We start from the raw sequence: 22,661 nt of genomic DNA on the forward strand, positions 1-22,661 counted from the left end.
TTTAACTGCATGGTGGCACGGTGGGTTTGGCCAGTGTCTGCTGGGTCTGCAGTTCAAGGCCTGCTTGGATTGCCATGCAATGGACTGGCGTCCCGTCCTGGGTGTGTCCCCTCCCCCTTCAGCCTTGTGCCCTGTGTTGCTGCGTTAGGCTCCGGTTCACCGCGACCCTGCTTGGGACGAGTGGTTGTTGACGATGGGTGGAGGGATATTTCAGCTGCATCGATATCCTACGTCATATATGGAAGAAGGCCTCAGAGCTAAAATTTGCTGATTTATTGGAGCGCAAAGCAAGGTCCAGTTCTAATTTTGTCATCGTTTTAATTATTTGAAACCTATCATCTATCATGAGAGCTCTGTAATCCTTCATATATTTGACAGCTGCCCTGAAAAAGGTTCCCCTGCGAACTGGAGGACCTGTTCCCCTTCACACCATGTAAGTAACTGAATTAGTGTTTACCAGAGAAGGTAAAGCCCAAACTAGGCTTCCAGTGTTTTTACTTACTTTCAGTAACATCATAACTCCTTAAAAACTTCCCCAGATTACCAGCGTAAACTAATGGTAAATAATGAGGTTTTATTTGTTTTCTGTGAGCCTTGAAGCCAACATAAACAAATAACACCCTATGAAAAAGAATCAGTGCAGCACTTGCTTAAAGTTAATTAATTCAAATTAAAATGTCATCCACTTTCTGTTTTCAGCACCAATTCACAGTATCGTACAGCGTAAGATCCAGTTAATTCTAGGAATAAGCCGTCACTGCGGATATAAACTGCCCTCAGATGTGAATGTCAGCAATAAAAGACAAGGGCGCAAAAGACTCTGAAGACTACAGACTCTAAAGAATTGAAATGGCTGAAGAATTTTTCTATGGGCAGAACTAAAGCTCTTATTGTATTTCCCAGCACTTCCTAGAAAGCTGAGCTTTTTGAAAAAAATGCAGAGGCATACATCTCATTGCCATCTTGTATAAGATAATGTCTTGTTATAAACCTGTTCCAGTCAGCAAGCAGGAAAACAAACACAAAACTAACAACATTTGCGCTTGAACCTGGCTGACAGCTCCGTGGCTACTTCCACTTTACAAATTGTTTATTCCAAGGCAAACCCACTGTTCTGTCACAGGTCACGGTAAGGTCATAGCCAGAAGGTAGGATGCCATGCATTGAGTGGGGAGGGGGGGGTGATCACAGCTGTGCGGCGCTTTCACAACAAGCTCAAGACGACTAAAGCTTCTTGATGGCAGCCAACGTCCCCCTCTTTTGTAGGAAGAACACAGAAAACTGCCACTGAGGGTGGGTAGGTGGGGGGTGACTGTACTATGTGTCTTCTGGGGCCTTGGAGGTCAAGTCAATAATGGTGGTTGACTGGTAAAAACTGAAGGGTTAGTAACAGGTTCCCTGTTTTGTACAAGACCTAAAACCAACTCGTTTGCACTTTAAATGAAGAAGCAAATGAAATGGAAATTGGACCAGTAACCTGGTATGGATCAATAACCTGTAAATCTGCCACATTGTAAATGATATGCATATGTTTGCAGGAGACATCAAGTAAGCACAGACGTCCAGAAATTTTGAAAGGGATTAAGGGATTATGACCCAAAAAAGCACAGCAGATTTATCTTTGGTTAGGTGTTAGTCATTCATTTCAGTCTGAGACTTCTCCCTCCAATGAAACTGATAGCCTTGCTGTTGAAACTCAGTGACATTTGATAAGTAAAAGTACCTGAACTGTTGAAGTTTCTGAGATTATATCTGGAATCGTTATTCCATCTTGTCTTTGAAACACTATGTTCTTCAGCAGCAAATAACTGGTGACTTCAGGCATGTAATCAACCCAGTTTCATCCTAGATTATGGTCCTATGGTCCAGTGGCGGAGACCGATACACAATATTCACATTACCTGTTATAATGTTATTAAGTTGCTCTAAAATATTCATTTGCATCAGTCCCTGGCAGATCATACCATATCCATGCGTCACCTAAGTTTTAAATTTGTATGACATATGTTTTCTCACTTTATATTTTAATTCTGATCAGCTGCACACCCTTTTAAGAGGTCAACCACTTCCCTGGGGGGAGTGTAAATACAAGAATGCTTCTCAAATATAGTTCACGTGTAAGACTATTGTAAAGTTATACCAAAATTAGCTTTTATGTGATTTCCAGATGAAGATAACATTCTGTTGTTTCAGCTTATTGTTTTCACTTTTTTGTATGAAACCTGTGTGTCAGTGCAGTTACTGAACTATTTACAAGGTAGCAAAACAAGTGCAATAAAATATGAAAGAGCTTTTCATTGACTAAAATCATCGTGGCATTGATCGTAGTCATGACTAGAAAATTTCTGAAATAAATGCGGCGTTATATAATGGAACGGGTCACCAAGGAAAAATCTAGTGTTTTGCTGTGACTGAGAGTCAGTGAATCACGCTAAATGATGAATTCCGAGATCATTAAGCGAAAATTGCTGAAAAATGTTCATGGTGTGTAAACCCTAGGATTTTGGAGCTTACCTTTAATATATTTGGGTGCCACCATGAATATGGAAAAAGCAGAAGTGGTGCTAATATATTAATTCTGCAGGTATCAGCATGTCTGAGCATCATGGATATTTTCAGAACTACTTCACAGCAATAAGGACAGCATTTTAGTCAAGTAAGAAGTAATGTCACTGGATTTACTGAACAACAAATTTCTTTATGCATATTGTATCAATGAAGATAAAAGTGAACAATGTAGGTGATTATTAGAGTGGTCCTTAAATAGTTGTCTTTATACAAAACTCATTTCTCTAGATGTGGAAATTAGATTAAATCTTTATTTACCATATAAAGTGAAAGTTTAACTTTTTTATATTAATGCATGTATACAACTGTTAGCTACTCAAGGATTACCCTAATGAACATCTCACTGATCTTAGCCACATCGATCTTGCTGCTCAAAATACTGGGGTTAAAAATTTTACCTGCAAAAGAGATATTAAGCAATCAATCTTCAGAAATACAGCATATGTGAAACACAACAGAAAACAATGAAATGGTGCAACCATGTGAAAACAGCAATGAAATATAAATCGCACAATTACATTATTTATGTTTTCTTCTAAATCATTTCCAGTTTTATTGCTGTTTTTTCATTTATACAGAAAGACGTTTACAATTCAGATTCACAACAGCAACTGCTTGTTCTTTGGTATTCATCTTTAAATTATATACTTTTTGTGTGTCCTTAGATGTGTATAAAACCTACTTCACGGAATTTATAAAGTAGAAATGTTTGGATGTGAAGAGAAGTTAGAAAGGTTTATGTTCTTAAGTAAGAAATCATTGTGTTGCACTGACAGGAACAACCAGTGGAAGTAATTAATAATTCCCAGCAATACTGTGTCATTGCTATATATATAGGAATCGCGATTGTCACGTCCACTTCCACTTTCAGCCCTGTATAAGTGACGAATAAAATCTGTTCAAGCCTACAATTTAAGCAGAGAGAACCCGCAAATGGGTTTGCAGAGTGGTTTAAAAGATAACGTTGAACACCAACTGGAGCCCTTCTAATTCAGCGCGCTGGACGCACGGCGCGCTTTCCACAAGATCAGGGAGGCGCTACGCAAACACGCAAGATTGCAAAATAACCGGTTAGGGGTACTACGTTCGACGCTATTATTTCTGATTGGCATTTCCGTTGACCAATAATAAGACAATATCGCTTGCCGCACTGCGACGTTGACCAATAGAAGAGATGGAAGGGCGGTCCGTTGCTAAGGGTGGTTAGGTTGAACAAGGCAGTGGCCCGGAGAGGCCAGCAGGTGAGACGCCTGGCGCGAGGAGAGGCTGCTGGGGGAACTGAGACGTGAGGTCTAACGTGGAGCTTTCCCGGGATTCTGCTAATTTGATCCTTCTGTTGGTAACACAGTTTAGATCTGTTTAGCATATTTACTGTACTCTGCCTGACACTTTCACTGCCGCGCCGGACCTGCTGTTAGTGTTAAGGTAAGTGCTCTGTGGCTCTCCCGCCCGGTGAGAACAGGGAGGGGGACGGGGGTGTTCGGAGCAGCGCGTGGTTGAACTTCTCGTCAGTACTCAAGTTGTAGTAGCACACACTCAAATAAACGGCCGAGTCGTACGTTTGGATCAGCCCTGCGCGAGTCAGATCTCTCGTTTGTCAGACTGAAAAGAGTGAAGAATTATAAAAAAAAAAATAAAAAATGATCTGAACAATCACAATGTTGAATGTTCTGACTCAGACCGTGTGTCAAGTTGCCGCATTAAGAGAAGTTATTTGGCAAAACCTGATGTAGTAGTGTCCATTGCCATTTCTCTTCTTTTTCACCAATAATAATGATTGATTGCCGCGTCTCCATAGTTGGTAGCCTTGCCAAGTCTTGTCTTGCGGAGGAGGGACGAGCGTGCGGACTGTGCGGTTGCGTCCTCGCGCCGTTCGTACTGCAGTGAATTGCGCGCGGTGAAACGCGCCGAGCGCGCAACTTGGCGGTGGCGCGCGACAGTGTACAGTACAGTATCCGCTCGCCGCGAGACTGCCTTCCTTCGACTTGGGCGTTGAGCGGAGTGCTAAGGTCCGTCAGGTGTTTTCTTCGTGTGTGTAAACCGTGGAGCTGCTCGGGGCCCTGCTTTACACGCCTTTCACATTAATACGTTTACCAATTAACATCATCTCTCTCTGTAAATTTTCAAGTATTATAGGTAGAGTATTCTTATAGTACGTGTCATGCTGGGCCGCCTGTCACCTCACTCAGGAGACGGTTTTCAGCCGGTGCGGCTCGATGGACACGTTGTCTTTCCCCTTTACTGTTCATTTTACTTTGACCGATGTTTTACTTCACTGGACACACTGCCGGATCTGGAGTGTTTTTCTCCCGAATTGTGACGAAACGTGAAATAACGCGAAAAAGTCTCGCTTGAGTTGATTCAGTGGAGTAAGGGCTCTCTCTGACGGCCTGTCACCGGGCTTCATCGCTCACTCACTGTCCAGTGTCCGCAACTGAAAGAATATTTTTACTGGAAATAAATTAATTAGTGATTAAAGTTGTTCTGTGTTTTTCCAACATTGGACAATATAGTCATGTTAGTGAATGAAAGTCTGTGTTCTAAACGTTTGCTGGTGATTAGGAGTTCTGTTGGCTGTGACATGATTCCTGTGGCCCCAAACATGTATCAGTCAGCACGCTACCCCCTTCAGTAAAGCAGTTTCCGGTGGCATGATAGTGCTTAAGGACATTGCACGTGTACCCTGAAGGTTATTGTTTCGTCCCACTACTCCTGTAATATCCATCAGGCCAGGGTCCATCCCCCTAATTGACCCCTTTTATGGGTCTGGATATTATTGCTCACATTTTTATTGCTGTGTTCTTGTGGATACCTTGATCAACTCTGCCTGGGAAGTACCTGCCAATGCTAAATATTTTTTTAATATATTTTTTTTTTTATAAATAAAATGTACATGTTCATTGATATGACATCTGTTCTTTGTCCACCTTAATATCTTATTTCATTGATGCCATGCAATTCTATTAAACCAATGCTCTTTCATTTGGAAAAATTTAATGTAGTATTTACATAACTTTTTCCTCCTAAAATAACTAAAAGTATCCTGGAAAAAGTTATTTCCTGGTCATGTTACGTAATTTGTAAGGTAATTATGTTTCTCTGAAATGATTTATGTAGCAGATTATGCATAGTTCCAATCCATATAGACCTAGGTGTTTAGATTTTAAGAGTGTTGCTGTATTAAAATAATTTTTTACTTGATTTTTCACCTGGGCATAGGCTACAAAGTATATTATGTTTGTAAACATTTTATTTGGAACAAAGTACAGTACAACTTTGAGTTATGCTGAGAACTTCATGCATGCTGTTTCCATATTCTGACCTGTTAACAGTGAAGTGATCTTGTTTTCTGGTAGGTTCTCTTAGATAATACACTGATCATGCAAGTTTGATTCCAATCATCATCAGAAGTGGGAAGCGGGGCACAGCTCACTTACAGGTGGATTCAGAAATGTTTTTGACAGGAAAGTGCATAATTTTGGGGCAGCTGGGAGTGTTCTGGTTAGGACTGAGGTTTTTCAGACTGAAGGTTTATGGTTTGAATGCCACTCCAGCTGTACTACTTCTGAGTGAGTTATTTCTGTAAAATACCCTGTTAATGAGAGAACTTAGAATTTTAAATAAGAAATATTATCTTAGACAAAGGCATCAACTAAATAGAGGTTCTTTATAATACTTTTTTTCAACTTGTATAATTAATATAGGTTTTGTGTAATCTTTAGTCTTTACATCTCACATTTTGTACTTCATGGGCACTTTAGCTGTCAGTTCTTGCCTTGGAAACTCATTTCTCCATGACAGTTACAGCTGCTAATGCTTGGCTTTGCAACATGGAGTTATGGGCCCAGTAAATAGCTATCAGAATCATAAACTGAAACAGGCAACTGAGGAATGTAAGAATGAGGAGGAAAACTTCTCTGAGTGGTTAACCATTAATGCAACACAAATGTTCAGGAAGGAGTTCTGAAATGCGTTCATTATTATTTGCTCTATTTTTATTGCAAAGTAAGCAAGGGTCCAAGCTAAAATAGAAAACAATTCACTGAATGACTTTTACACCTTCTACTAGTCCAGTGGGTAAATCAGCAACCCACTTTTAGCTGTAGCTGCAGTCTGTTTTTATTCTCTTCATTTGACTGTCCTTGCCAGGACTGTGTTGTTCACTCCTGAGTTCAAGGGTGAAATTAGATTCTGAATGTTTAATGAACAGATTGAAGCAAATAATCTTGCTGGCTGCACTGTAATGTTTCGAGTGCACCATTGGGCTGTTTATTTTGGATATCCAGTTCTGTAAAGGGCCAGGCACTGAGTGTCCTTTTCATCCTGCTCTGTGTGTGTGTTCTTATGTGTGCCATCTCTCCAAACGGGGGGAACTGCAGTCTCCAGCGATATGGAGTAAGGGGAATCCATAGTCTTGCTCCCTGTACTGCCAGGAGGGGATGGTTGCAAATGCTGGGCATTTGGATGTAGCTCAACACTGAGTCAGAGTTGCTCTTGTAGGTGGGGTTAAATATAATGTACAACCCCTTTGTTTGGGTGAATAGAGGAACTTTACAGTTCTTGTGTGTGAGGGTAAACACATACTGTTGGGTTCTTGTGTTTGAGGGTGAATACAGGGCGAATACACAGACCCTGTTGTTGAGTGCACAGTGACACAATGACTTCTTCCTCAGCCATTGATATGTGTCTCCACAGAGAGAAGCAAAGGATGTTGGTCCATGTTCACAGTGAAGCCACCAGTAGTAATGAGCAAGCAAACACATGCAATATCACAAAACAGTTCCTCATACTCCTCCAAGTAACGAGAGCCCCTCTTGGTCAACTAGGGGCATCTGTACAACTGAAGAAGCATGGCTGCTGACACCAAGACTCCGTTGCATTCCTCAGTGCAGAGCTCAGTGACAGTTTGCCTATTGGCACACTAGTGGTAACGGTATCCACCATATCCAGAGTAACAGGGAGGGAGGGGGGTGCGAGCTGAAGGGACCTCTTTCAGTGTCTGTCACTGCTCTAGCCAGTTTCTCTGTCACCTAATGCTTCTCAGCCTAGGGACATCTGACTGTACCCAGGGCTGTTTTGTGATATTGCATGTGTTTGTTAGGATTGATGAGATGATATTATTTCATAGAACACTCTTGAGGATCATCTATTTGGCATTATTAGGATTGAAGTAAATGAATCAGTAGGGTTATTAGTAATTGCTCATTCATTTGTACCCAGAAGCTTATCCTGTGGCTTTGTTTGCTGATTTTAGTGGAATAACCTTTGAGTCTTCCTGTATTCCTCCCACTTCACCCTACCATAACCCCAAATACTTACACATATCCAAACCTCTGCTTCTATTACCATTTGTTCTTTATAAATCAGTGTACTGTGAAGCCCATATGTCAAATTGGTAATGTTAACTAATCCTTGTAATTTCTGCTGCATGTCATGTCAAGCACAGAGAGCCTTATATGGAAAAGTTATAAAATTAATCATTGTTACAGTGGATTCATACTCAATGAGTTTGTGAAAGCATACCCGTACCATACATGTATAAAAACCCTCCAGATCACCTTGGTATTGAGTGTTCTGTGAGTAGCTTTGATGTGGAATTATTTTCTAAACCTTTTTTGTGGTTGCAACACCAGTAAACACACCACATCTCCTTTACTGTGTTTCCAAATAATGGAAACAGTGATGTAGTAACATGGGTTTAAAAATCTTTCAAATGAAATGCATCATTATAAAGTTTATTTTTTATTAATCTGAGTACAACATCCTGGTCCTCTGTGTTTTGGTGGACCAGAGTTATTTGTCACTGCCTCGTGACTCTGAGAATTTTAAACTCCAGAGGATGGTGTAGCAAGATAGTGGTTATGGACATAGGCTTTTAACTTGGAAGATTACCCATTTATGTTCCAGGAGTGGTTCTGCTGCTGTACCTTTGGAATTATATTACCTGTCTTGTACCAGTAGAATATCGAGTTGTATAAATGTGGGTGAAACTGTAAACTGGACAAGAACCTTGGACAGGGAAGATGATGCTAATTAAGTGTTTGTCAGTACCACACTTAATGGAGAGCCAGTGTGTGTTATGTTTGGGATTTAGAGTGCCTTGTATTATGGAGCTACGCACCAAAAAACAAATGTGAAAACACTGTTAGTTCAGGTACTCTTACATTTCTCTGTCTCTGTGCATTGGGTCGCCAAGGGCTCTGCTGACGCCGCAATGAGACGGTGTCGCCACACACCATGTTCCTTGGCAACGGGACCCAATGCAGCAGGAAGTTGCTACAGGGTGGCGTTACTGACCTGCAGGTTGGTAGGGCTGGAGCTCATGGCTGATGAAACTGTATGTGATGCTGGATTGGCCCAAACACAGAATGCTGACCATCACTGTGTTGTTACTCCTTCCTTCCTTAAGTTGTTCTGTATAGCTGTGACAGTTTGTGTGTATTTTGCTGTGAAAGATGTCTGTGTGTTCTGCACTCCTGATTACAGTTCCAGAATATGAATCTGTTTCTAGGAAATGGGTAGCATGATACTGGTAAATTTTGTATATTTTATTTGTTAACTGAATTTTCCTCAAATTTGTGTATACAGAAGATGAAATCCTATTTTTGTGATATGCCCCCCAAATTCTTTGAGCCTTGAAGGGACTGAGTTGCAGTACCTCCATACTGGCTGGTCTGCTCAGATGGAACAGAGCAGGTTTGGTTCGATCAGTGTGTTGTGTAACAGAAGTGTGGGTGGTAAAGAGGTCCTCTACGCCACGGCACTCCTCTCCTTGCAGTTTGGCCTGGTCAGCGTGAGGCAGCATCCATACTGTTCCACAGCACAATTTTCACTTCCACAAGGGACACGATTAGGGCTGAGTTTCATTAAATCGCTACATTCGCATATAATCCCACAATGCATTGCTGTTCCTGTAAATGCTTTGATTTCGATGCTGGGAGTTTTGCAGCTCAGAATTCAAACCCACATTGCCCAGTTTTTTTAATGATTTGACATAAGTTCTATATTACTGTACCTTGCAAATGATGGAATCCATGAGTGGTGTTTCTGGAGATTTGAGTGTGTTTCATCAGTAGATGCCCAGCAGCATGTGTTTGGGTGCAGCGGTGTAGTGGTACCACTGGGTGTGGAGGTACCAGAGCAGGGAGATAAGTCAGCCCTGCAAGGATGGTGAGGCTGCCACTCGTATGAGGAACAACACCTCTGCTGTGCCCCCTCAAACACATCTCTCAGCCCATCCCACCCTTTCACATGCCTCAGTCCAACCAACCTTTTGCTTGGCACAGTGATTGATTTAGTGTTCTTGCCAAATCCCTTCATTCTCTTTTCATAAACTGGTGGGCAGGGGGGCTGTTGATCTCGTCTTAATTGATGTCATGGTTTACTGCCATCAAAGCTTTCTTGTCTGTTTCATTTTTGTATGGGAGAGTTTTCCTCTTTGCCGAGGTAGTCTCCTCTTCCTGTAATTCCCTTAGACTCAGCGCACACTGTCATCTGTTTTCTGGTCCTAAAGAATTTTATTTGCAGTTGTAACTAGAAGCTGTCCAAGCATTTATTTCCTTCTGTTTCTGTGAAGGCACTAGCTGGGTGTGTATGTTCCTATGTCAGAGAGTGACAGTGAGTCACTTGAATGCACGCTGCACACTACTGGGACCTTGCCCCTTCCAGTGTCTTAGTGGTAGAACTGGTTGGTTGACATGCAGCTGAGGGAAGGAGCTGATGGTCCAGCCAGAAGGGAGGATTTAGTCACATGGGTGCTTAACTTCTTCAGCGACCTGTTCATTCTCAGTCATATGGCTTGCCGTGCCATTGTGTTATCTGCCGGATTCATGTGCCAGTGCCGCTTGTGGTGTCCCAGTTAATGCACCGTTTAAGAACTTCTATGTATTCTGTTTTTTTTTTGGATGTCATTTGGCTGAATTATTGAAGCTTCTCATCAGTAGGCTCATCACATCTTCATATGTTCAGCTGTAATTGTTTTATGTGATGATATTTATTAGTTTATTAGTTTTATTAGTATGTTGGCTGTACTGAGCACTTCTGGTCCTGCTATGACAGGTTAGCTAAAAAGCGTAATGCGATGCGGTTGACTTCTTCGTCTTGCCAGGTGGAGAAAGTTGCAGTGACCACCAGCAAACTGACTTGAGCCCTCAGCTGGCACTGTTGTCCTCTTCCCCACTCCACAAATACTCATAGGACAGCCAGAGGTCCGAGCTGTTTCACAGTCGTCTGTGGGCCCTGCTGCTAGAAGCAGTACCAGTAATGCTTGAGAATTTCCATTATAGTACTCAAAGTGACCAAAACTGTGTGGAGTGAATAGGCTTCATGATCACTCCTTGTGGTCACTTGTCAAAAAGACTGTAGTACTAGGGACTGCATGGTATGATGTACTCATGTACATGCTATATTTCCCGTTGGGCAGCCTGGGGATGCATCAGGTAATGCTGGTGCCTCGCAATTCCCGGGCTGCGAATTTGGAAATGGCTTGGAACCCTGAGTGTCAGTCTGTGTGGCGTTTGTATGTTCTCCCCATATTTGTGTGGATTTCTTCTGGGTGCTCTGGTTTTCTCCGACAGTCCACAGATATGCTTTAGCTTAGTTGGTAACTCTAAATAGTTTGGCAGTGTGTTGGTTACATTGCTCTGTTGTGTGAAAAGGTAGATAACTGAAGGTAGCTTAGCATCTAGTTAGTAGTCTAGCTTAGTATCAAAACATTTTAAGATGCTTTGGACAAATGTGTCATCTAAATACAAAATAATACTAATAATAAAATTTGAAACCTGTCCAGTGAAGACCGTTCCCTTGAAGCAGGATACATTAGCATTATAAACCTTCTTTAAACACCCACATACACACATTGGCTGAAGCCGCTTGTCGTGGCGAGTCGGAACCTAACCCGGCAACACGGGGCGTAAGGCTGAAGGGGGAGGGGTCACATCCAGGACGGGACGCCCGTCTGTCACAAGGCACCCCAAGTGGGACTCGAACCCAAGACCCGCCAGAGAGCAGGACCCGGCTAAGCCCGCTGCGCCCCCCTTCTTTAAACTGGTACAGGTAATTATAAAAGAAGCTCTTCCATAACACATTAATAGAATCCCTATTAAAATTGTAGTATTTTTTTTCTAGTCGTGTATTTTGGTTTTGAACTTTCCTAGCTTGCTAAATAGAACTATTGTGTAAAAGCCTCGCTGCAAATGGAAATATTGCAAAATGTGGATTTCTAAATGCACGTTACCCCACTACTCAGCTTTCGTCACTTTATTGGTAAGTCTGGCACATGGGATCTGACATGAAGGTTTCTGGTGTTTTAACATTATAAATGGTTTGAAAATGATCCTTCAACGGTTAGTCATACTTAAAACACAGTAAGTGGTTGGATGAGCAGGTGGACAATGTTTGTTGCATCTTTCCCCATTTCAGCTAGCTTCACAGGTTTTTTGTGAAGAGCGCAATTTATTTCCATTCAAATGATACAAGATGGTGCTTCTGTTTTTGACCTGTAATTAGTATTAATATTATTTTGAATATTTTTAGCATTTAATGGGAAATGACAGCTTTATTAATACTTGTTCTGAGCTCTGATTTGGCCTGTTTTAGAGACTTGATAAGGAGATTAGTCACAGTGCTTAGAAGTTTTTTTTTTTTTTTTTTCTTCCTTCTTCTTCTTCCCCCCCCTTTCCCTCCCTTTTTTCCTTCAGGCTCTGTGCTCAGTTTGTTCCTTAAGGTGCTCTGTGTCTCTCTGAGAGCGTTTATGTATATGGGTGTGTGTATATTATTTGTGGGGGTGCGGTGGCGCAGTGGGTTGGACCGGGTCCTGCTCTCCGGTGGGTCTGGGGTTCAAGTCCCCCTTGGGGTGCCTTGCAATGAACTGCTGTCCCGTCCTGGGTGTGTCCCCTCCCCCTCCAGCCTTACGTCCTGTGTTGCTGGGTTAGGCTCCGGCTCACAGCGACCGCGTATGGAACAAGCGGTTCAGACAATGTGTGTATATTACTTGTTTGTCTCTGTGTTAGCTACAGTGACAGGACTGTCAAATGTGGGTCTCTTCCCCAGCAGAAACCTCGTATTATACACACATCATTCCTTCACCTATACACACTACGGGTACACACACACACATGCGAACACTCATGCGCACACACTCGTGCTTTCAACGCAGCTAGAGGTAAGAACACAAAATGGCATAAATGAGTACTTGCTAAACTGTTAACCTGAATTCTGTTGAATGTTTTTCCACTTTGCACTTTTTCTTTTTCTAAATGTCCTCTGGAAGCTCTTGTAAGGAGCAATCTACTTAATGTGGGTTTAAAACACCATGGGGTGCATTTTCTCTACAAAACATCATGGATCTTGATTTGTATTGATGTGTGCAGCCAATTAGGCTGAATTATTGGGCCTTATTCTGGTTGTGAGGTCATAAGCATAATTGTTCTCGAGCCACTGAACTGACTGTAATAAATACCAGTGGGTACCCGCTTCTCCCGAGAACAGATGAATTTGTGTCCCAGCAGTAAAGGAGACACACGGTAGCAGAAGGGCCTCATGATTCACTTTGAAAGGGGATCATTTAGAAAAAATAATCTCATCTTGCATTTGTAGGTGTAAATAACTTGTCTACTGGGAAATAACTTGAAGATGTTGACAGATTCCCCCCCCCCCCCGAAGTTGCAAAATACAGGGTGCGGTTACTTGTTATGTTTGCAATAGAGAACTTGAACGAGGTACAATCCCCTGGACTCTGAATACATTTTGAGGCATCCACTTATAGTCTTGATTCCACCTTTCTTTCCCAGGAGACCGATAATGATTCAAGACTGCAGGGCAAAAGCAGCTTTCCACTGCTGTATGTAGGTGACAGTCAAGACAGTAGCCTGTCAGTACTGTCTGTGTGGGTCAAACCTATATGAATAACAAATAAGTTGAGGCTGGGTGGCAGTATGTAGATGTTACTGTTGACCAGTCCAGGACCATGCTGTTGTCTTTGTTTGTCAGTAGGAAAGCTCAGTTAAGCCAAGACTCGCACTCGGAGACCTCAAGATGATGTCAAGGACTGCACGCCCACTCTGGCCTGGTTAATGGCTGATGTATTATTAGCATTTCGAGCAGGTCAGGTAAATGTGTAACAATGGACTGTCGGGATTAGTGCATTAGACTGAATGATTATGGGCCCCTCTCTTGTCTCTCTGCTTCCTGCAAGCCCCTGGGTGTGTTTAATGTGATTTCCCCCCCCCCTTGTCCAGAGAGGAGAGGAAAGGTGTGATTAGAGTGTCATGGTAACCACAGACCTGGTGGACCATTCTGTCTCAGATTTTGCTCAGCTCAACTGTGAGCGCGTTTCCTCCTTGTTCCACGTGAGCATTGATAATGTCAGGAGTATGCCCTGTGTGATTTTAAATAAGGGTAGAAAAAAGAAATTGAAATTTTTATGTCAGAGTAGCCTTTTGCTTCAGGATTTCATTGTGGAAGAAAGTCACAATGATCTTGGAGTAGAAACAGATTGAAAACCTTTTTACCTTCACAGCTCATGTGAAAGTGAGCTGAATGTTCATGTCTCTCACACACACCGTCTGAAACCGCTTGTCCCATGCGGGGTCGTGGGGAGCAGGAGCCTAACCTGGCAACACACGGCGTAAGGCTGAAGGGGGAGGGGATGTATCCAGGACGGGACGCCAGTCTGTTGCAAGGCACCCCAAGCGGGACTCGAACCCCAGACTCACCAGAGAGCAGGACCCGGTCAAACCCACTGCGCCACCGCACCCACCCTACATCTCCCATCCATCCCAAAATTAATCAGCAAGGAGATTTTATTTTTGGCCAATTCCTCACGGTCACCTAATTCATAATAGTATCTATAAAAAATTCGAAACTTCAGGATTTTATCGCAGTAAATTTTATGGGAAGTACTGACACTTCCCCTGTATCCCCTTTGCACCTGCCCTGGAGAGGCACACCTCAAAGGTTAGGAACACCTGCAGTAAAATAAAAAGGATGACTTAAGTAATGTAGCAGTACAGCTTGTCTCGAAGATGTACATTGAGATTGAAACCCCTTTTGCATTGTGAAGATGGTTCGGTACTCATTTCGTTAAAGTAATATATTGCAGATTATACTCTACAAAAAGCGACTTGATCGCTTCTTTTGAACAAAAGGCTCTTCTCTTAACCCAGTTTATCTAAAAGTGTTGGTTCCTTAAATTTAGCAGCCATTATTTTCACTAATCTATATTGCCTTACTGTCTTTTGGGAACATCCCTGATTGTTGCATGTTTTGCTCTCATGTGTACCTATTTCTCTACATTCAGCGTGTCTGAAATTAATGAACTGTGAATTTAGTCACAGTACATCAAAGTTTTGTTATTGCATTTATAGGAGATTTTCATTAGCTGGGGGGGCTTCCAGTTCAGTACACCGATAGCTAACCCATGTACAAGAGGAAAAAGAAGATTACCATCACTATCCTAATATTTTTTTTAATGTATTTTGGAAATCACTTTTGACAGAAGACTGCTATTAAGATGATCTGTAGTAGAGAATAATAAATAGTTCTAGAAATATTTACTGTCGTTTTTCACTGGCTCATTACTTCAGTTTATATGGTAAACAAAGTGAGAAGAAACTGTGACATGAAGTACAGGTGCAGGTATCGGGTGTACAAGTATCAGGGTCTTTCGAAATGGAGTGAGTATTAATGCTGGGGAGCTCTTTGTCTCTGTCCCCGGAGTGTCTCTTGGCTCCAACTGTAACACAGTCAACTGCTGTATGTGGCTGAATGTTGGTCATACAGATGTACCAACATCATGCTCACAAAGCTGTTATGGTGAGATACTGTTTCCCCCTCCCCAAGTTAGACATAGGCCATGCTCTCAGCTCCAAAGCTGTGCTTGGCTGAACAGCTCACCTGACTGAGTAATTTTTGCTTGCTGTGATTTCTGGTGCTATACATTCTGCTCTGTGTCAAGCTCACTCAGCCCTTCTCTGAAGGTCTGCTATAGCAGTTGGGACTGTGGACTTCCCACGGCCTGTCTGCAACTGTTAATACCATGCCGTCTAGAACCTCGCATTGTCTCATTACCCCTCCTTTTAAGACCTGTTTCTCTGGCAGGAACCTGCCTGTGTCTCATTGCTCACCTTTCCAAGACCTGCTTGTGAGTGCGCCACATTCCAGAAACTACCACTTTCTATAGCTCACCTAGTAGAACCTACCACTGTAGCACTGTTGAGGGAGAAACAGGCAAGAGATGTTTGAACTATGTTTGGAAGAGCATGAAGTACAGATTAAGTGAGTCAGAAACTCTCCATGAGCTCCTCTTCCTTTCTTTTTCTGGAGCTTGTTTTGTGTGCACAGTTCATGCACACGTCTTTTAAGGTTCCTCTCCTTGCATTCCACTTTGTGATTTGAATGCTGCTAACTGCATTAGGATGTTTTATAAACGCAACTATGAACGTGTTGGGAGTGAAACAGGCATTTAGACAGCCGCATGTGCAATCGTTACATTGCTCATCCAAGGATTCATCTGCCTTATCCTGGGATTCATGTTTAATTTCAAGAGTAATTCCCTCTAATTACTTTTGATTAGGAAGCAGAAGATTAAGATGTCTAAACTTTGTAGAGCCAAAAACTGATTAATTTTCTTTCATTACTGGCTTCTTTTCCCTTGTGAATTAGAAACAATATTACATGAAATGTCAAAAGCAATATGGTATAAGCTTTGGTAGGGTCATGCGTGTGCGTGCGTATGTAGTTTTTTTTTTTTTTTTTTTTTTTTTGCGCTGAAGGTGGGGGCTGCCGTGTTAAAGACTGCCTTGGACCAAGGGAAGTATGTGTTTTGTAAGAAGAGAAAGGGAACTAGATGGGGCAAACCTTTGAGACACTTCTATGCTGAGAATTCCCAGTACTGTGACCTTCAGCATTATGCCATCTGTTCTACTTTGAGCCTTCACCTCTAAACATGGTATTTCCTCTCTAACCCTCTCCACACCTGCCCTCTTCCATGTGGCACCCTCACCAGTCCTAACACTATCACCTCTTCTTCTCTGACCAGCAGATATCGTTATCTATGAGGGCTTGCAACACTGGTTATGGTTTTACACCCTGCTGATGGTAGCATGAAGTTCCGGTTTCCTTGCAGGGCGCCACTTGGAACTAATACCTGTGCTCAGAGGTCCAGAGTCCAGCTCTGGAGCCTCCACAACACCAGCTTCAGCATTTCACCCTTGCCCTGGACATTGTGTGTACAGAGAATTCTCACATGTCCTCAGAAAGAAAAGTTTTTGCGACCATTTAGTGTTTCTAATGGGTGTACATGTGTGCATTTTCCTTTGCGATTAGATAAATCGATAAAAACTTATTCTGAGCTTTTTTAATGATGTTTGCACATGTTGTTTAATCCTTGAGACAGTACATAGTTTTCTCCATATTCCAGCAGCAGTCATGTTCACGCCAGCTTGGCATTCAGATTCTTGATGTAATTAATGACTGTGCTATTTGAAAACCATTGCTTAACTTCCCTTTCGGGTAAGATGGAAAAAATTATCCTGTACTTAAGTAGTTGACTTACTCATATTGTGTCACTTCAAAACAAGAAAAAAGTTACAGTAGCTCATTTCATTACTGCTGGAATTACTTTGCCATTGTATAATCAATGATAAATGATTCAATTCTAAACTGGACTTCCTCCAAATCAGTGATGAAAACACAATATTGTATGTTATTGGATTGTGTTGCACCATCTTGATTTCTCCCTGCATTTTGTGGGTCTTGCTGATGTTGAATTACAGTTTTATCACCTTGATGTTTGTTTACCCTCTGGGTTCTCTTGATTCTAGTACTGTGCAAATGTTTGCTGCACAGTGTTAGCTGCGCTTTATGAATATCAGCCCTGATTGCCTTTTAAGCTACTTCAGAATGTCCCACGAACACATTACTTGTGTAAAAAGTTTTTTTTTTTTTTTTTTTTTTTTTCTTCTTCTTCTTCTTTCCCCCCCTTCTCCCCAAAGAATGCATTGTGTACTGTGGCAGAAATACAAGGCATTTAAGTTGGAATTCTGAAAACTCATTCATGGTTTCTAAAATGGTTTTTTTTTTTTTTTTTTTTTTTTTTTTTTTTTTTTTTTTTTTTTCCCATCCATTGCTTTTATTCAAAGCAAAGTACTTTTATTCGGGTTTACAGCTGGATGTTGCTTGAGCTCTTTTGGTTATGAACCACAGCAATGCACATTAGCAACATGCTGGTTAGAAGTCTTTCACCACATATTGCCTTAGTGTCCTTTTGCTGTCAGGTGGTCCTTAAATATGCTATTTGTATCAACAGCTAGCGAGATTTGTGAGCAAAGGGACCACGTATTTGTAAAGGACGGGTATACTTATTGGCCTCACTCTAAATGCTCCTGTCATTTCCAATGGACATTGCAGCTAATAGCCTGATGCATGTGTTTTTACTCTCTCAACACATGATCCATCCCTCCCCCAACACCACTGCCAAGCTGATGGCAGTAAAAGGAGGCTGCTGTCATGAATCATTTGGCTTAGATTGTTCAATTCTTCCTTCCAGTACCCTTCTCCCTCACAGGCTCGACTTCCCCCCAATTGGGTTTCGTAATGAAGAGACGACTTGTGCACCCTTTGAAAACTGGAGAGTTTCTTTATCACCAGGGTCCAGTATAAAATATTCTCCTCAATTGAATAATATCTTGGGGTAAATAGCTGAGATTGTATGTTTTAAAGTTGATATCAAAATTTAAACCTCTCCTTATGATTATTCAGGAATTCCCTTAGAATCTCAGTGCTGCTCCCTATATGAGATGACAAGTCATTGCTGGAGATTCCAGTGATTGAACTGGTCTTTGTAACAGTTGCCTGAAGTTGGAGATGGTGCAGAGTGGTTCTGTGGAGCTTGTGTTTTCTCTGATTTTGGTAAAGCCCATGACTCTAGATCTCTGAAAGGAGTAACAACCAGAAATAAGAGCAACACAATGTTGTATTCCAAGGATTAAAAAAAGCATGGTCAGGGTGCTTGTCAGTGGCCTCGTTGCCTCCCAACCCTTGTTTTGTCCACTAAATTAGTGTATTCCTGTTTCTGTGGAATTTCAATAATACAAAATGCTTCATAAATTTCTTTTCCCCACCATGAATTTCACCATTAAAGCAAGTGATGGGAAATTGTATTGCCACAGTAGTACAGAGTAGGATTTTGCAAGCTCATGAAGCCCAGTCAGCGCAATCCATCGCCATTATTTCTCCATTTATGTTAACCCCCCCCCCAAAAAAAAAATTGTCTGTGTGCTGCGGATCCTTCTGCATCGTATAATTGAATTTGTCCACGCCTGGAAAGATTATTCAAATATTGACGTGTCTGCCAAATGCACCAGGTTGTCCCATCTGATGTGTGACGGATGATATTTTGCTACATCTTAATTCATAATCCACACTGTGTCCAATTCAGGCTGAGTGGTATTGACCGTCCTGAAGTGTGTGGGTTTCGGGTTCTCTCCCGCTGGCCTTCCCTGTAGGTCACTCAAGGGACGGTGGGTGGCTTCCTGCCATGGTTGCAGCAGACTTTGTTTGACTGTAGGTGGACTTTATACAGCTGTCTGTCTAATGGCCTTCCAAAAAAAATGGAAAGGGGAAAGTGGCTGGTGGCCAAAGTCTGTGAATTGCTGGCAGACATGGCTGGTGTCTGTCTCCTGGCTTGGGCCTTAACAGAATGTCCCAGATCTGTTTTGTTCTGTAAAACATTGGAGAGGCTCAATTCATATGAGTCTGATGGTCTCACCATTCCATGTAAACTCAGTTGTGAGGGCGTGTGAGGGCGTGTGAGGGATTCAGCAGTTACAGATCCCCAAACCACTGAGACACCCCTCCACTGATTCCTATTCAGTGAATACTGTACCATGCAGCTCATAGTACAGGGCTGCAGCTCAGTGAGCAGACAATGAGAGAGGCACCGAAAGTGTGGAGAATGGGGGGGGGTGGGAACAGCAATGCATTGTAGCCATGATCTTCTGCTGAGAGTGGAGACATTGCTTTCCCAGCGAGTAAGACCACAGCCTGCGGTGAGCTGAGATGCGATATGACCCAAATAAGGGAGTGTTAGTGGTGGTGGTGCTTGATCCTCCCAAGGAGCTGCTGCCATTGATCTTTGTTGTTGTTTTTGTTTTTTTTTCAGTCTTTCTCTTGGGTTGTTACCTGCATCCTCCTTCCCAGTCCCAGCCGTACAGGTTTACTTACGGTGTAACCTGTGTACACACCATGCTCTGGTTACACAGACTTTTGTGCACCTGTCTTGCCTGCTCTCTTCTCCTCTCATTCTGTAACTGCCCCTCTTCTCAGCTGTGGGAGAAAAGCTGATCTCTGTTTTTGTGGCCAGTGTTTCTGCTCAGAGCGATATTAGGCTGAATGCTTTTCTTCATTAACACTGGGTTCAATGCTCCCCCCCTTTTGCTTTTTTCTTCTCCTTGTGTGGTTGCATGGCGGAGTGGTTTTCCAACCATATAGTATCCCTGGTACAGTTTTTTTTTTTTTTTTTTTTTGCTTTGTCCTGCAGAACACTATTATTTCTTGGTCGGTTTTTACTTTTTTGTTTGTTGGTAAAGATCTGTGTGCCGCAACAGAGCCATTCCTTAATGGCTTTAATGCCATGTTTTTGGCATCATCAAAAACATGACTTTAATTCTCTTGAGAGCTTTGTCCACCCTAGCGTACATACTTTTAAGTGCATCTCCCAAACTCTGCTAGAATCGGTACTGAGTCTTAATGAGATGTACGTCACTTCGGAGGAAAGCGTGCGCTAAATGAATAAATGTAAATGTAATACATCCTACAAAAGATGTTCTCTGGTATTGAAAGATACTGCTGCATATCTGGAATAAGGCTTGGACACACACACACACACACATTTTCTGAACCGCTTGTCCCAGATGGGGTTGCAGGGAACCAGAGCCTACCTAGCAACTCAGGGCGTAAGGCCAGAGGGGGAGGGGACACACCCAGGACGGGACGCCAGTCCGTTGCAAGGCACCCCAAGCGGGAATCGAACCCCAGACCCACCAGAGAGCAGGACCCAGTCCAACCCACTGCGCCACCGCACCCCCTAAGGCTTGGACATTCTTTTAGAAATTGTTGAAAAGTCCTTTTGTGCTGAACATTGCTCAGTGGGATGTATGTACATTGTGCTGCTCTAGTACATACATACATTTAGGCTTCATTTTTGCTGCTGTTTGTCTGGCACGTGCATTTCCCTGCCACCATTCTGTTAGCAGTGCCTGACTACTGGAAGATAGGACACTCATTTTGGTTTTACTTTTGCAGATAGGACTGTTCGCTCTGAGATATTTTGGTGCTCCTTTGTTCCGACCCTGAGCAGAATCGGCGCATCTCGTTAGCTAACAAGCTGGTGCGGTGCGCTGTGGCCGGCTGAGTCACGGCTTGAAGACGTTTCATAGGTCCTGGAGGACTGTTTTCATGGGGTTCCTCCCACTTGACCTTTCAGGTCAAGCATGGTTTTTTTTTCCCCTTTGCTTTTTGCCCTTTTCTTCGTTTCTTTCAGAAGACAAGCATACAGTTTTCTGAAGCTGTGGGAAACAAACCTACTGTGTTCTCCCTCTGGGTTAATTACTCAGATGGTTGGCTTGCTGGGAGCTGCGCTGGCTCATGTCAAATCATTTATTAGTGCAGGAAAAATCTGTTCTCTTTTCCTGCCTCTCCAGCGTACAGAGTGCCTATTAAAGCCTTTGCATGTCTCTTGTTAGTCGTGGAGTCCTGATGCAGAATAAGACATATCGATTGCTTAAGAGCAGGGAGCAGAGTGATGCTCGAGGGGTATTCGGTGCACAAAAAAATCTGATGGGTTTCGCGACAGTCTTTGCGCAAACAGATCCTTGGACTGAGAACAGGTCTGTTTGAGGTAGCAATAGATCTCCAGTTCTCTGGAGTCCTGATGAAACCACTTTCATTTTTTCTTCTGCAACAAATTCATAAGCCTGAGGCCTAACCAATTTGGAATATGCAAATTATTGTTATTGGTAATTTGAGACACATTTACTGAAACTGAAAAAGATGTTGACTGGAAACTTGGAATAGCATGCCGGTTTGGTAGTCGCACACTAATTCACTTACACGTGCACACAAAGGGCAGCTTAGGGTCACCATTCCTCCAGAAACACGTCTTTGGAAGGATACCCACATAAACACAGGGAGAACATGTAAATGCTGCAAAGACTGAGCAGATTCAAACATGTGCCTAAATGTACAGCTCAGGAACTGAGGCACCTGCAGTCGCTCATTTCTATTAATGTAATTTCGTGTAATGGATTTTTTAACTTAAATATATAATTTTTATATTTTATAATATATTCATTTATCTTATTCTTTTCTCCAAAGCAACTTATGGGTGATTTTTACTGGAGCAATTTAGTGTAAGTACCTTGCTTAAAGGCATTACAGTAGTAGCTATGTTTCGAACCTGCAACATCTGGATGCAAAGGCAGCAGCTCTAGTTATAACACAGCAATGGCCCACTGTTGCCATACTTACAATAAGCTGTTTGTGTTGCAGTGCTTCATGTACAGCTTTTAGCAGAGCCGTTCTGTGTTCTCTTCATTTGATTCTCCTGTGTTTTCTTCTGCTTCGCACTCTGCTACACCAGTAATTTCAGATGTATTGCGTTCATTCTTAAACAGTGTAAGGGGCTGTACTCATCTTTTTGGAAGATGATGATATTGCTTGCAATTTTGGTTGCCTAAAGGTGGAATCGCATTTTTATCAAACACAGTGTTGGCGAAGCTATGTATTGTACAAGGTCTCTGTGTGGGAGTCTACACACAGGGGTCCGTCTCTCACTGTCTATCTGTCCTCCTTGTTCAGGAAGCTCAGCAATGAACAAACTGCGGAAGAGCATCCGCCGGAAGAAAGACATCTACGTCCCAGAGTCAAGCCGACCGCACCAGTGGCAGACCGACGAGGAGGCCGTACGGACAGGAAAATGCAGCTTTGCAGTCAAGGTGAGACAGAGAAGCCAGGCAAATGGACCAATACCCTACTCACGCTCAGTCACTAGCGTGCTACTTTGTATGCTTACCAAGCCCGTGGAATTATGCACC

The 22,661-nt window shown here is 42.5% G+C and overlaps 1 protein-coding gene across 3 annotated transcripts in view; it reads left to right on the forward strand.

The window, feature by feature from the left end:
• The first annotated feature begins 3,777 nt into the window (after positions 1 to 3,777).
• The window catches only part of numb (NUMB endocytic adaptor protein), a 33,915-nt gene continuing 15,031 nt past the window's right edge, over positions 3,778 to 22,661 (forward strand). For all 3 annotated transcript variants that reach the window (XM_029258637.1, XM_029258639.1, XM_029258638.1), the window contains exons 1-2: positions 3,778 to 3,993; positions 22,426 to 22,562. In XM_029258637.1, the coding sequence (XP_029114470.1) occupies positions 22,437 to 22,562 (126 nt within the window). In that variant the 5' untranslated portion in view covers positions 3,778 to 3,993; positions 22,426 to 22,436. The remainder of the gene's footprint in view (positions 3,994 to 22,425; positions 22,563 to 22,661) is intronic.

This window comes from Scleropages formosus, chromosome 15, assembly GCF_900964775.1.
Source record: "Scleropages formosus chromosome 15, fSclFor1.1, whole genome shotgun sequence".
NCBI classification, from domain to species: domain Eukaryota; kingdom Metazoa; phylum Chordata; class Actinopteri; order Osteoglossiformes; family Osteoglossidae; genus Scleropages; species Scleropages formosus.